At 36.3% G+C, this 14049-nt stretch overlaps 1 protein-coding gene across 2 annotated transcripts in view; it reads left to right on the top strand.

Annotated features, from left to right (window-relative positions):
* Positions 1-14049, top strand: part of LIN54 (lin-54 DREAM MuvB core complex component) — an 81991-nt gene that overhangs the window by 47811 nt on the left and 20131 nt on the right. The window contains exons 6-9 of one of the 2 annotated variants that reach the window (XM_007495765.3): positions 8745-8821; positions 9117-9314; positions 11709-11800; positions 12901-12972. In XM_007495765.3, the coding sequence (XP_007495827.1) occupies positions 8745-8821; positions 9117-9314; positions 11709-11800; positions 12901-12972 (439 nt within the window). The remainder of the gene's footprint in view (positions 1-8744; positions 8822-9116; positions 9315-11708; positions 11801-12900; positions 12973-14049) is intronic. The other variant, XM_001376943.4, reaches the window with a different exon arrangement.

Raw genomic sequence — 14049 nt, 5'->3', positions numbered from 1 at the left:
TGAAATTAAAGATGGATTAAATATAAAACCTTACACTTAGGTAAAAAAAATCTTTATGAGTATAAGATGAGGTAGGTATGGTTAGACAAACTGTCTGAAAAAGATCTAGGGTTTTTCTGTCTAAAATCAAAAGCTAACATTCTATGTAATGGGTATAGAAGCTTTCACATTAATAGTCCTAAAAATAATTCAGTAGTAGAAAGGTGAGTGTGACATTTAAGGTGCAAAAATTGTTTTGTTTTGTTTTGTTTTTTAAACCTTGCCTTTAGTCTTAGAATGAATACTTTGTATTGGTTCCAAAGCTGAAGAGTGATAAGGGCTAGGCAATGGGGGTTAAGTGATTTGCCCAGGGTCACACAACTAGGAAGTATCTGAGGTCACATTTAAACCCAGGACCTCCACTGAGCCACCTACCTTCCCCGTGCAAAGATAGTTGAAGAGGATGCAAAACCATCTCTTTATTTTTAAACCCTTACCTTCTATCTTAGAATTGATACTAGGTATCAGTTCTGTAATGGTTAAAAAGTCCCCAAATTGTAATAATTAAAGGTTCGTCAAATTGTAATAATTAAATTTAAATTATGAGTCTGTTATTCGCTTTAACAATTTAGTTTTAATCAAAATAGAGATAGTAAATAGAAGGAAATGTAGGAAAGAGGCTAAATACCCTAATTGCTTTCTGATGGAAAGCACCTCCAACAAAGTCTCCTTCAGGTCCAATCTCCAGTCAGAAGTCAGGCTCTTCAGCAAGAGGCCCCAGAATAAGTATCTCCCTTCAGCAAGAGTCACCAGCACAATAATGTCTCCAGCAACAATGTCACCAATGCAAGAATGTGTCCAGCAAGAGTGGCACCAAAGCAAGAATGTGTACATTTAGCCCTCTGAAAATACCTTTATAAGCTGTTTTCTTCCACCCATTGGCTCTCCCATGTCACATCTCAGGAACCAATCATAGTTCCTTAATTTGCCTGGTACCACCCAGAGGGGCAGTGTTTATGAAATCAATTTTCTGTCTCTTTGGTTTCAACTTCCTTTCACTGTGGGCGTGTGTATCCTTGCACATCTCAAAGGACCTCCAAGTCCCTGATTGTTTAAATTAAAACAAATTCCCTTCTCACAGTTCCAGTGGGAGTTAAGTAACTTGCCCAGGGTCACACAACTAAGACAGATTAAAATTCAGGTCCTCCTATCTCCAGGCCTGGTTCTCTATCCACTGAGCCACCTTACCTTCCTCTCATATCTATTTGTTGATGATGTGATGGCTTAGAAAATCCTAGGGAATTACCAAAAAATAATAGTACTAACTTTCATAAAATAACAGGTTTAAAAATAATGCTTGCTACCCAATAAATAAATAAAATAACAGGTTACAAAATAGTTGTGTGCAACAATAAGAAAGTCCAAGAAGAAATAATTGAAGGATGTCCCATTCAAAATAATTACCAAATAAATAAAATATTTTGGAATCAGTCTACCACAGAATATTGAATACCTGTATCAATAAAGTTTCAAAATTCTCCTTAAAAAAATAAAAAGAATATCTTAAGTAGTTAGAGGAATAAGGGATGTTCAGTGCTCACAGCTAGGCCATGCCAATATAATAAAAATTACAGTACTAACAGAAGTAATTTAAAGATTTGTACTATCCCAAGCAAATTACCAAAAGGGTACTTTACAGAAATAATCAAAATAAAAGTAAAATTAATTTGGTGATACAAAAGATCCAAGTTGTCAAAGAAAATAATGAAAATAAGAGTTATATTTTCAGCAAAATGTGCTCAGTGCTTTGTAAGCTACAGCATAAATAATCATCATCATGATGATGATGTAAGTGTCCACAGGACTCATGTTTTTGGTGGGCTTTACAGTCCAACTGTAATATATTAAGTGGCACTCTTGTAATTAGTGTCTGACTTTCTTCAAGGGAGTGACTTTGTTCTAAGAAGAACCTTGGACGTTTATATTTTATCCCGTTTGGTACATGAGCATATGCATCTTCAAAAACATCATTCATGGTGGTTGCTTCCTCGTGTAAGGATGATACTAGAAAATAAGTATTGTTTTATTAGTTTAGAGATACAAAGTAAAGTGGCTAATTTGAGAAAAGAATTGTAGTTTGAAGCAGAGTTGAGAGAGCATGTGAATTTCAACTGCTGACAGTTATAACCATTTTTCTATGTCAATTACTGTCTCTGGCAGTTGGGAGTTGGTTTCTGGCAGTTGGCAGAGATATACTCTCAGAGACTCTCTCTCAAGGCTGGAGGAGGTAACATCTTTGCCTCTCTCTCCGTCTAAGGGGTCTAGAAGCATTTCCCAAAAGAGAGTAGCATACATATAAAATCTGAGTGCCCCTAAGACCAAAAGCCAACTCAGAGCTATCTTAGGAACCACAGGTTCTTTCAGACAGTGCATACCTAATTATGGTGAACTTACAAAACCACTGACTGCTTTAACAAAAGACACTGAAAAAGATCCACTGAAGCTAAAACTAGAGCATTTGCAAGCAATTGCAAAGCTAAAAGAGGCAATATTATCAGCTCCTGCTCTTGGTATCCCTAATTATTCAAAACCATTCTCACTCTATGTCCATGAGCGAAAGGGAATAGCTTCAGGAGTTTTGACTCAGAGCTTAGGACCAAACCAATGTCCTATTGCATATTATTCTGGTCAACTAGATCCCATAGCTGCAGGAATACCTCCATGCTTAAGAGGGGTGGCAGCAACTGCATTGCTTGTTACCAAACCTGTAGATTTAGTGTTAGGCTACCCATTGACAGTTTATTGTTCACATGAAGCTACATTATTACCTGATTTACCAGCACAGAGGGAACCATTGCACGATTATGAAACTGCTGTAGTGCAATTAATAGAAAGGCCTCGAGAAAATCTGTTAGACACACCTCTTGACAACCCTGACCTGATCTTATTCACAGATGGATCATCATATATGCAGAATGGAATAAGATTTACAGGTGCTGCAGTAGTAAGTGAATATGAGACCCTATGGTTTGCTTTACTACCCAGGAACCTAAGTGCTCAGGGAGCAGAATTAATCGCTTTAAAACATGCATGTGAACTTGCAAGAGACAAACATGCAAATATTCATACTGATTCCAAATATGCATTTGGAATTTGCCATGCTGTCGGTTCTCTCTGGCTTCAGAGAGGATTTTTAACATCTAGTAAGGAAAGAATTGCTCATGCAGAAATAATTCAAGAATTACCGTCATCTCTCCAACTACCAAAAGAGTTGGCAGTGATTCACTGCAAAGGGTATTCTTTAGGACAAGATTTAGTTGCCAGAGAAAATCGTATGACGGATATGGCTGCATGATATGCTGTGCAAAATGCTCCAGCTTGCATTATGAATCTCTCTGTTATAGATACCACAGATTTAGAAAAAGCATGCAATAACAAAGAGATTCAGCAGTGGGAGCAAAATTTTGGAACTAGAAAAGAAAATGGGATTTGCATAGTGTCAGTGGGAAAACCAATTCTTCCCAAAGCATTTTACTCATATCTTCCAAGCTATACACAAAAAGGGTCATTTTGGGACTTAAGCATTAATTGATAGTGTTAAAAGAACTTGGTTAGCTCTGGGAATTAGCACTGTGACAAATAAGATCTGCTTAGCTTGCTCTGTGTGTGCACAATTTAACCAAAGCATATTTAAGCAAAAGGCTTTTGGTGGTCGTCCACTGTTCACACACCATTTAAGCATTTGCAAATAGATTATGTCAACATGCCCAAATCAGGACAATTTAAATTTTGTCTCATAATAGTGTACCAACCAACTAGATGGCCAGAAGCTTTTCCATCTAGTAAAACCACATCAAGCTTTGTAGCCAAAATCTTGTTGAAAGTCAAGATCATTCCAAGAGATGGTATACCACTAAGAGTATATTCTGACATAGGGAGCCATTTTACAGAGTCAGTTCTAAAACAAGTTTATGAGAATCCGGGTATCACATCAAAATTTCATGTCCCATATCACCCCCAAAGTTCTGGGCAGGTGGAAAGTTTAAACAGAGAAATCAAAACTATGGTTGGGAAATTATACATGGAAACTCATTTGAAGTGGCCAGAGATGTGCATATCTCACCGTATGAAATGTTATTTTGACATTCACCATTGCAGGCAAAAAGGGTTTTTTAATTTAATTTTATTTGGTCAATTTCAAACATTATTCCTTGGTTACAAAAAGCATATTTTTTCCCTCTCTTCCCTCCCCTCCCCCTTCCCATAGCCGACGCACAATTCCACTGGGTATTACATGTGTCCTTGATCAGAACCCATTTTATGTTTTTGGTGTTTGCATTAGGATGTTCATATCCCCTTGACCCATGTAATCGAGCAGTTGTTTACTTGTGTGTTTCTACTCCCACAGTTTTTCCTCTGAATGTGGATAGAGTTCTTTCTCAGATCCCTCTAGGATGTTCAGGAACAATGCATTGCCACTAATGGAGAAGTCCATTACATTCGATTGTACCACAGTGTATCAGTCTCTGTGTACAATGTTCTCCTGGTTCTGCTCCTTTCGCTCTGCATCACTTCCTAGAGGTTGTTCCAGTCTCCATGGAATTCCTCCACTTTATTATTCCTTTTAGCACAATAGTATTCCATCACCGACATATACTACAATTTGTTCAGCCATTCCCCAATTGAAGGGCATCCCCTCATTTTCCAATTTTTGTAGGCAAAAAGTTTTAAAACAGCTTATGTATCTAGGCTTGGAGAGGGTCTTGCACTTGCTGAATATATAATGGAGTTATAAAACAGGGTTACAGAATTACAAGAAATGGGAATTTTAACTCATTCATTAGATTATACACTCCATTCGATAAAACCTGGGGATTCCGTTTACATAAAAAAAAAAAAAACTTTAATAGAATTAGCACAACACAACCATCATGGGTAGGACCTTTCCATGTTATTTTCACAACACCGTCAGCTATTTGTGTATTAGAGAAAGAAACATGGCTTCATTGCTTGCATGTGAAAAAAGAAGCAGCAGCAGAAGAGATTACTTCAGACAACATGGCTGCAGTCAAAAAGATGAAGAAGGTGAAGATAATGACGACGACGACAGAGTTTAAAGATCAAGACAAAGGAGAAAACATAGATGACAGCAAAAAGAACAATTGAACTGTACCAAAGACAATGCAGAAAAAAATCAACACAGAAAAGAGGAACACAGACTGATTATGGACATGAACTGTAAGATTTTTGATCCATTATAACACTACACACTTTCACTATGCTTGCAAACAAACACTACATATTAACAACATGAAGACAGAAGACAGTAGCAGAGGAGGTAACTTTAAAAATTTAGTAAGTATTCGCTACAAAATAACATATACATATAGCACACATTTCTCATACACTCTGCAACATCATAACCGGGTGATGAGTATCCATAGAAATAAATAAATACATATAAATCACCTTGGGAAAATAATAATTCTACACATTAAAATACTGAGATATTATCTCACAGGAAGACTTTATGTGTTCCTTGGAGATAAAATCAAGAAAACATAACTTTCTAAAGAAAATCTTTAAGGTTTTCTTAGACTATCTTAAAGGGGGAAATTTATTTTCTTCCTACAACATGTAAATAGTTTATACATAACATATACACAGCTATAGAAATTGTACAGTGTTGTCGTGAAAATTTCACCTTTTAAGATTGTTATAATATTGAACAATGGCCACCAAGGAATTTACTTATGAAATTCCTAAAATGAAACACTCAAGTCAGAATGGAGTTTATGGAGGTTTAATCACAATGGGAGTAGGGAAAAGGAGAGGAGAAAAGGGAAAGGGGTTACTCAACCTCTGACCAAGGCAGAGGGAGATTAGGCCCAAAGGGCCAAGATGGAAAGGAATCAATCCTTGACTCACGTGACTGATCTGAAGGGAAGCTGTCTGTGGGCCTCCTCCCTGTCCAAGCTTCTCACACGAACTGGCTTCTAGCCCTGTCCACAGGAAGTGAGCGAATTTCCGAGGCTGCTCTCTCCATCACTTCCTGTGCCTCACAAGTGCCAATGGTGGCTCTAGCTTGGCTTAGGACAGCCCAGGTGGGCAGTTAGTTATTTCTGATTTGTCATTGACTAGCACATGCCCGTGTAGTGTTTGTGTGCACAATTTTGGGTGCTAGACCAAGATGGAGATTTTAAAATTCACAACAGATGTGTATATTTATATAGATGTGTATATAGTTATATTATTTAAAAGTTTTTATTTTATTAGTATAGTAAGTTGATTTTGAGTTTTAATGTTTTGGTTTTCTGTATTAAGAATAGAATAAGGTCTTAGCATAGTAAAAAGTTTCATTTGAATTGTTCAAATAGGATTTGTAAAATGAAGTTTGCTTGAGTTTTGCAGTTATTATTTTAGATAGACTTCAGTTTCTTGTAAAACACAAGTTAGTTTGTAACTGTATTTTGTTTCAAAGGTTTTTCAAAAGTTTGCATTTTGTATTTTCCATTTTGAATTTCTGTAATTGTATGTTTTGCACTTGAATTTTTACAAATATGTTTTCATTGAAATTTTCTTTTCTTTCATTTATATCCCTACTACAGGTTAGCATAGATAAAGTGTAGCAATAAGAATAGTATAAGATAAGCATAAGATTAAGACTATTTTTAGGAAATATAATAATAATGTTAGGTATAGCTTTAGAATTACATAGTATAGTGAGCATACAGGAGAGATTTTTCATCTCGCCATATGCTTGAAGGGGGGGGAAATTATAAGGATGATATTAGAAAATAAGTATTGTTTTATTAGTTTAGAGATAAGTAAAATAGCTGGCTTGAGAAAAGAACTGGAGTTTGAAGCAGAGCTAAGAGAGCATGTGAATTTCAACTGCTGACAGTTATAACCATTTTTCTGCATCAATTACTCTCTGGCAGTTGGGAGTTGGTCTCTAACAGTTGGGAGAGACACTCAGAGACTCTCTCTCAAGGCTGGTAACATCTTTGCCTCTCTCTCTGTCTGATCTGAAGGAGCTCAGTGTTTTCCTTTCCCAACTTGGGAACACTAGTGACTATCTATTGTGGTTACCTGAGGAGACCAAAGAAAGATCTGGTCTTTGGTTTGGACTCTGAGTCTGTTAACTGAATTCTTGATGATACTCAACCAGCTAGCCTTTGCTATTTTACAATTTGAAGGCAAAGTTAAGATTTATAAGGAAAATAGTGGTAGTTTTTATTTAGATAGTATAAATTTAGGTTAGTCAGATCGGGGAGGAGTAGTGTAGCCTGTGAAACAGAGAAGTGGTTCCTTGCGGAACCTGGGAGTTTATTTGGGTGGATTTAGAATCCCTTAGAATTAGAAATCCTTTATTTATCTGTATATATTTCAATAAACATTTTATGTGTATAATAAGAGTCTCTTTAGCATCCTTGCGCCTGGCCCTGAAGTTCACATTTGAGCTTCACTTCATCACTGAGGATACTTTTGATTACTTCTATCAAAAGTATCTGAACAGTTTGAACCTGATTGGCGAGTTAAACAGTTTTGAAAAGTTTTGAACCTATATTGAAACAGTTTTTCCATCTAAATATTTTATTTTTTAACTCGCTAAATTTACTTTTACACTTAACAGCCAACTCCACATCTGGACATCTCAGAAGAATGCTTGTAAGCCTCATTTGTACACAACCTTTTACAAACTTGAAGGGGAAAAAAAAGAAGTATTCTAGTTTAAAACATTTTAAAGCCCAAAGACTGCATAGATAGCATTGTGCTGTATCTGGAGACTGTAGTTTGAGATTACATTGTGCCTCAGCATACTGTTGAAGTACAATGATTAGCATTGAGCCTTTAGCCAAAAGAAATGGCATTGGCCTTTTTCCTATGAAAACTGATTAACAGAGTGAGCACTGAGGGTTAATATATATTTGAACAGAACAAAATAGTACAGATACATTTAATTTAGTATATTTAAAAATACAGAGGAAAATTCTATTCACATTAATGGGTGGCTAGCAATTCCTTTTTATTTAGAATTTCCTTTCATGCAGTTTTAATAGTAATGTATGTTTATTCCAAATAAAAGTTAGTTGTTTTTAGTTCCTATGCATAAGTTCATCTTTATTTTAATCTTATTAAAATTAGTTAGGCTTTCCCACCAGGTGGGAAAGATGGCAAGGTGGTGCAGTGGATAGAGAGCTGGGCCTGGAGTCAGGAAGAGCCTCTTCCTGAATTCAAATCTAGCTCAAGCACGTACTAGCCAGGTAACCCTGGGCAAAGCACCTAACTCTTTTTACCTCAGGTTCCTCATCTGCGAGATGAGCTGGAGAAAGAAATGGAAAGCCACACAAAAAAAAATACTGATTTTTCACCAAGAAAACCCCAAATGGGATTATGGAAAATCTAATATGACTTTAAAAATGACTTTAAAAAACAACAACAAAAAAGGCATTCCCACACATAAATTTAAAAGATCTATTAGTCTAAATTTTATGTTCCTGTGGCAAAATGGATTGGTGACTTAAAAAATGACTTGGGGCAAAAAAGAATTCTAGGATCTTTTGTGAATGTAACTTGAAAGTTATTAACAAAATATTCCGAAGTGATCTTTAAGAATGTAATCTTCAAATAATGAATTTAACCATTTAAGTAGGTATAAGGCCATTTAGGAAAAAACTTTTTTTTAATGATCATAACTTCTACAAGGAATTACATGGCATTGATAAAAAAAGAATTAACTCTTCTTTTTTTTTTCTTTATAGCAGCAAAACCAGTAGTGGTCAATGCAGCCCCTGTTCGGATGTCAGTTCCAATCGTTTCAGCACAAACTGTCAAACAAGTGTGTATCATATGATTTTTTTGTTGTTGTTAAAACTAAAATATTGCTCCAAATGTTGCTGTTATACTAACTTAATAATGAATGGCTTTGGTGCATCATACCTTGTGACCTTAAGCAAATCATAAAACCTTTAAGCCTCAGTCTCCTGTGTTGGGATAAACAATCTCAAAGTTCACTTCCAACTTTAAATCTGTGACACTATGATCTTTGAGATCTTCTTGAAAAAAAACTTCTCTTTGAGAACTTTTTGAAAATTAATCTTTAAATCTCATGCTGCTTTTTTCCTTCATTTCAGGTTGTTCCCAAACCAATCAGTACAGGCTCACAAATAGTTACCACTAGCCAGCCCCAACAACGGCTCATTATGCCAGCCACTCCACTGCCACAAATCCAGCCGAACCTCACTAACCTCCCCCCAGGAACTGTTCTTGCACCAGCCCCTGGGACAGGCAATGTGGGCTATGCAGTCCTCCCAGCTCAATATGTCACTCAGGTATGTTGTAGACCTTTAGCCATTTGGATGGATCTGTGATCTTATTGCAGGGGTGGGATGGGGGAGCTAGTGTTCCCTCCAGTACTATAGACCCTCTCCTCCTGCATAGTTCTTGCTCACTTCAGCCCATGAATGTGACAATGCACGGTGTGCCTGGGCTCTTTGATAGGTGTTTTGACAGTAGAACCAACAGACTACCCAGTTATCCATCACTCTTTCTCACTGTAAGACTGATCTGACCATCCTTTCTATCACTCATCTTTCCTATTCAGCCCCTTCCTTCCACTTACACAGCTATGTCTGTAGTTTAGGCCTTCACTGTTATTTCTCACCCATGATGGCAAATACCTTCTAATTGGTGTCACTTCATCCATTCAGATCTGACAGTGCCACTTCCCTAACACAACCAATGCCTGTGGCTTCTCATTTCCTCTTGAATCAAATATAAACTCCCCTGGTTAGCTTTCAAAGCCATTCACAACCTGACTCCAACCTGTCTTCCTGAACATTCCTTCCCTGACCTTCTCTATGTTACCACCTGATGCTCAATCTCCCATCTCTTGAGCCTTTTCACTAGCCATCACTCTAAACCTCTTTCTTCCTGGAGCGCCCTTCCCCTCTACCTCCTCCTCAGAGAGTCCCCTAATTCCTCCAGCTGCTAATGGTCCTTTCTTTCAGACTATCTTATAAATGTCATCTTTGCATTTAGTTGTATTTATTCACTTTATGTTTAAGGTGGAGCCATTTTTATATGTTATTTAAATAAGAAGAATGTAAGCTCATTGCTGATTAGAATTATTTTGGTCTTTATATTGAAATATCCAACACCTCTCATAGTTCTTGACAAAAAGTGCTTAATAAATGTCTATTGATTGATTTTTCTTTTTTTACTTCTGTTCAACATGGTACCTATGGTGCCTACTTGTTTTGAAGATGAGGTGGACAGGGAAGTATTTAATAAGTAATTTATCCATTGACTGAAAAGAGCTTAATGCTTACTGAAATAAATTGTATTGAATTGCAGGCAACAAAATTGTGAGGTCATTGAGGGATTAGTTCTCTGCTATATAAAAAAGAGAAAGATACCAAAGGTATGATAAACATCTTGGACCGTATTATTAAAAAAAAAAAAGTGATTAAGAGTATATTAAAAGTATATACCTGTTTTCCAATCTACTAAATTTTAATGAATATAATCTACATTCATCAAAAGTATTTTTGGTGAAGGTATCAGTAGGGAATAGACAGGCTTTTTTATAAGCAGTATTCCCTAATAGAGCACCTATCTACCATCCTTCAGTTAACTGAGAGAATACCAGATCCCACTGTTATTGTGTATTGATTGTAAAAAGGCATTGTATTGGAGAAAGCAAAACATTGCCTTTGAGGCTCTCAAACAAACACATTGACAATCATACCTCATGCACACATTATAATTATTTGAAATTAAAGATGAAGTGACATCTTTGTTAAATCCTCCAATCATTAATTAGGTAATTAGGTAAGGAATAAAATAAGAAGACATATTTACCAAAGGTGTTTGATCTATGCTGGGAGAGGTCTAAAATAGTTTCCAAGTTGGAAATGGATTCCCTATAGATGATGTTTTTCAGATGACTGATTACATTAGCTGTTGAACATTGCAAAGCCTCCTGGTTAAAATCCATCACTATTAAAAAAGAGTGTGCTCTAACAATATTTACTCAGAAAAATCCAAATGGATGAAAAATGCCTGTTGTCCAGAAAATTAGGCAAGCAACATATGGAAAATATATGTATATACCCCTTAGATAGATTATGTAAACAAACAATGATTTGGGCCCAGGATATTGCAAAATTCTTCTAACAACCCCAAATTTCTCCTTGAAACATTAAGACTCATCTTTTTGAGATCATTATTATTCTGGAGTTATAGTTATATCACTATGAGGTGTCTAACCCTAAAGTCCCTAGAGAAGTGAAAATGAGTATAATGACAAGGGTAAAGAAAGGTGTGTGTTGGCTGTGAGTGGGCTTGAACACATTACAGATAGGTAATTACATAGGTGAACCAGAGGAAAAGATGAATCTAAGAAATATAAATGTGAAAAAGAAGGGCTAGTAAGAGGAGGATAACCAACAGACAGTGCCTTTGCTCCTTTGATGTCTTGTGATAACAAGAAAAATTGGGGCAGTTCCCCCATGTTGGGTGGGTGGAGACCCTTTGACAAACTGGCAAGAGTCCAGGGAAAGAAGGGCAAGATTTTCAGTGAATGGGTTGGGATCTACGTCACTGAATTGAGAACCCACTGATCATTGAGATCAGGAATGCACTCTAGTAGCTAACATTCTTTTTACTAAATTCATTGTCCATTTTTATGAGTCTTATTAAAATCCATCATTTTGTTTTGTTAGTTACAGCAATCTTCTTATGTGTCGATAGCAAGCAACACTAGTTTTACTGGGACGTCTAGTATACAGACCCAGGCAAGACTTCCATTCAATGGGTGAGTATCCCAAAAAGAATAACTTATTTTTAGTTGAAATTTAGTATCTGTTTAATATAACAGTTGATATATCAAGATAGATCCTAGTTGAGGTCATATACAAGTAAATGCCAGGCACTGTGCTAAATGCGAGAGATACAAAGAACAGCTTAAAAAAAAGTGGGAGTGGGGAGGTAGGATTAGATCAAAATTTCCATACCCTACAACATGGGAAAGCCACAAATTTTTGAACCATTGTTTAGGCTAATTAGTATTGAGTTTGTCTAGGCCCATGTTGGCAAAGGCAGGGCACGGGTGCTAGGACAGCACAGGGAGGGCTGCTCAATTCCCCATCTCTACAGCTCCAGAGGACATTTTTTGCATGGCCCACCTCTCTGTCCAGCTGCCTAAAATCAGTACTTCCTCCCTTCACGTCTGGAGTAATGCTGAAGGCTTACAGACAGCTTGAAGTTGCAGTTTGAGCATGTCATCTCAAAAATGTTTACCAGTCCTGGTTTGGGCTATCTCAGATACACTTCCTCTACTGTAATTTTATTTGATTTTTCCTATTGTAGATAGAAATTTTAAAAATCATAGCTTCTTAACTTTTCTTAACTGGTCAATCCTGTGTTTTTTTCTATTCATTTAATATATTTGTTTAACAATTTCACATGCCCTTTTTATTTTATTTATTTGTTTGTTTTAAAGCTCTTCCCTTCCATCTTAGAATGAATATAGTGTACTGGTTCCTAGATAGTGGAGGTTAAGTAACTTGCCCAGGGTCACACAGCTAGGAAGTGTCCGAGGCCAGATTTGAACCTAGGACCTGCTTGTCTCCAGGCCTGGCTTCCTCTCCACTGAGTCACCTAGCTGTCTCTTACTCTCTTTTTGCAATATAGATAGTTTTTGAAAATATTATAGAGGAGCTCCTTTTCCTTTGGCTAAATTGGCTATAAGCCTTCATGAATTTAGCTCTACTTTTCCTTATACAACAGACATACATGTAGATGTTCCCTCATCACTTTCCATCTTAGAAGGCTATATAGTTATAGTTTTACTAGCATTGCCTTCAGGAACCCAGGTCAACAAATAAAATAAAATATTTAACATTTCTTGTTTAGGATAATCTCATCAGAATCTGCAAACAGGCCCAGAAAGCCCTGCAATTGTACAAAGTCACTCTGTTTGAAATTGTAAGTGTGTTTATACATAAAGTTGGGGGTTGAGGTTGGAGGGGTGAGTTGGATAGTTAGTGTTTTTCACTTAAAGCAAAACCAGAAAAGTTTCTTAAAAATAGTATTAACTTAATGTTCTTGCATACAAATTTTCTTACAAATTATTTTAAATTATATTTGCAAATAAACTCATGCTTTCCCTCTTAAGTGTGATGATGGTATTAGTTGTTTTTCTGTACAGTGAAATTGTCACATGGGTGATTTTCATATTACTAAAATGCGTGATTATAATAATAATAATTAGCATTTACATAGCACTTTAAATTTGCAAAATACTTTTTCATATATTATTTTATCCTAACAACTACTCTGTGAGGTTAATGTTCCTATCTTCATTTTACAGATGAAGGAACTAAGGCTAAGAATCCTGAGGCAGAATTTGTACTCAGGTCTTTCTGACTCTTTAATATTCTGTTTCTAGTACTATACTGTATTTTGGCACCAAATAATTAAGGGAATTGCTTCATTAGAGTATAAAAAGAATCTCTGTAGCTCAGTCCAAATTTGATTAATTTTCCCAAAATCATTTCTAGCAACTCCTTGTGATAGATTGATCTGATTGTGTACGATATGCCTAGTATGTCTTCTGCTGGGCTTCTCTCTTAATGGGACAACCGTTTTTTTTTTGTTTGTTTGTTTTTTTAACCCATACCTTCTGCCTTAGTATGGCAATACTTAAGTGTCAGTTCTAAGGCAGAAGAGCAGTAAGAGCTAGGCAATTGGAGTTAAATGAACAAGCTCAGGGTCATATAGCTAAGAAGTGTCTGAGATCATATCTGAACCCAGGGCATCCTGACTCCAGGCCTTATCCTCTACCCACTGAGATACCTAGAAAACTTTTTTTCTGCAATACATCATAGAAACATATGAATGCTAAAAAGGCTAGACAGTAATTTATAAAACTTCTCTCAAGTCACTATGATGACTTGTAATAAAAATTTCCCAAAGAAGTAGAAAGTGGTAGCAATCTCACTTGGAAATCATTTATCCAAGAAGCTGGCTGAGAAAGGATATTTCTTCTAGTTACTATTCTAT

The sequence above is a fragment of the Monodelphis domestica genome, chromosome 6 (genome assembly GCF_027887165.1).
Source record: "Monodelphis domestica isolate mMonDom1 chromosome 6, mMonDom1.pri, whole genome shotgun sequence".
Classification (NCBI taxonomy): Eukaryota; Metazoa; Chordata; class Mammalia; order Didelphimorphia; family Didelphidae; genus Monodelphis; species Monodelphis domestica.
Note: the sequence above shows the minus strand (reverse complement) of the source record. Positions and strands in the feature narration are given on the sequence as shown.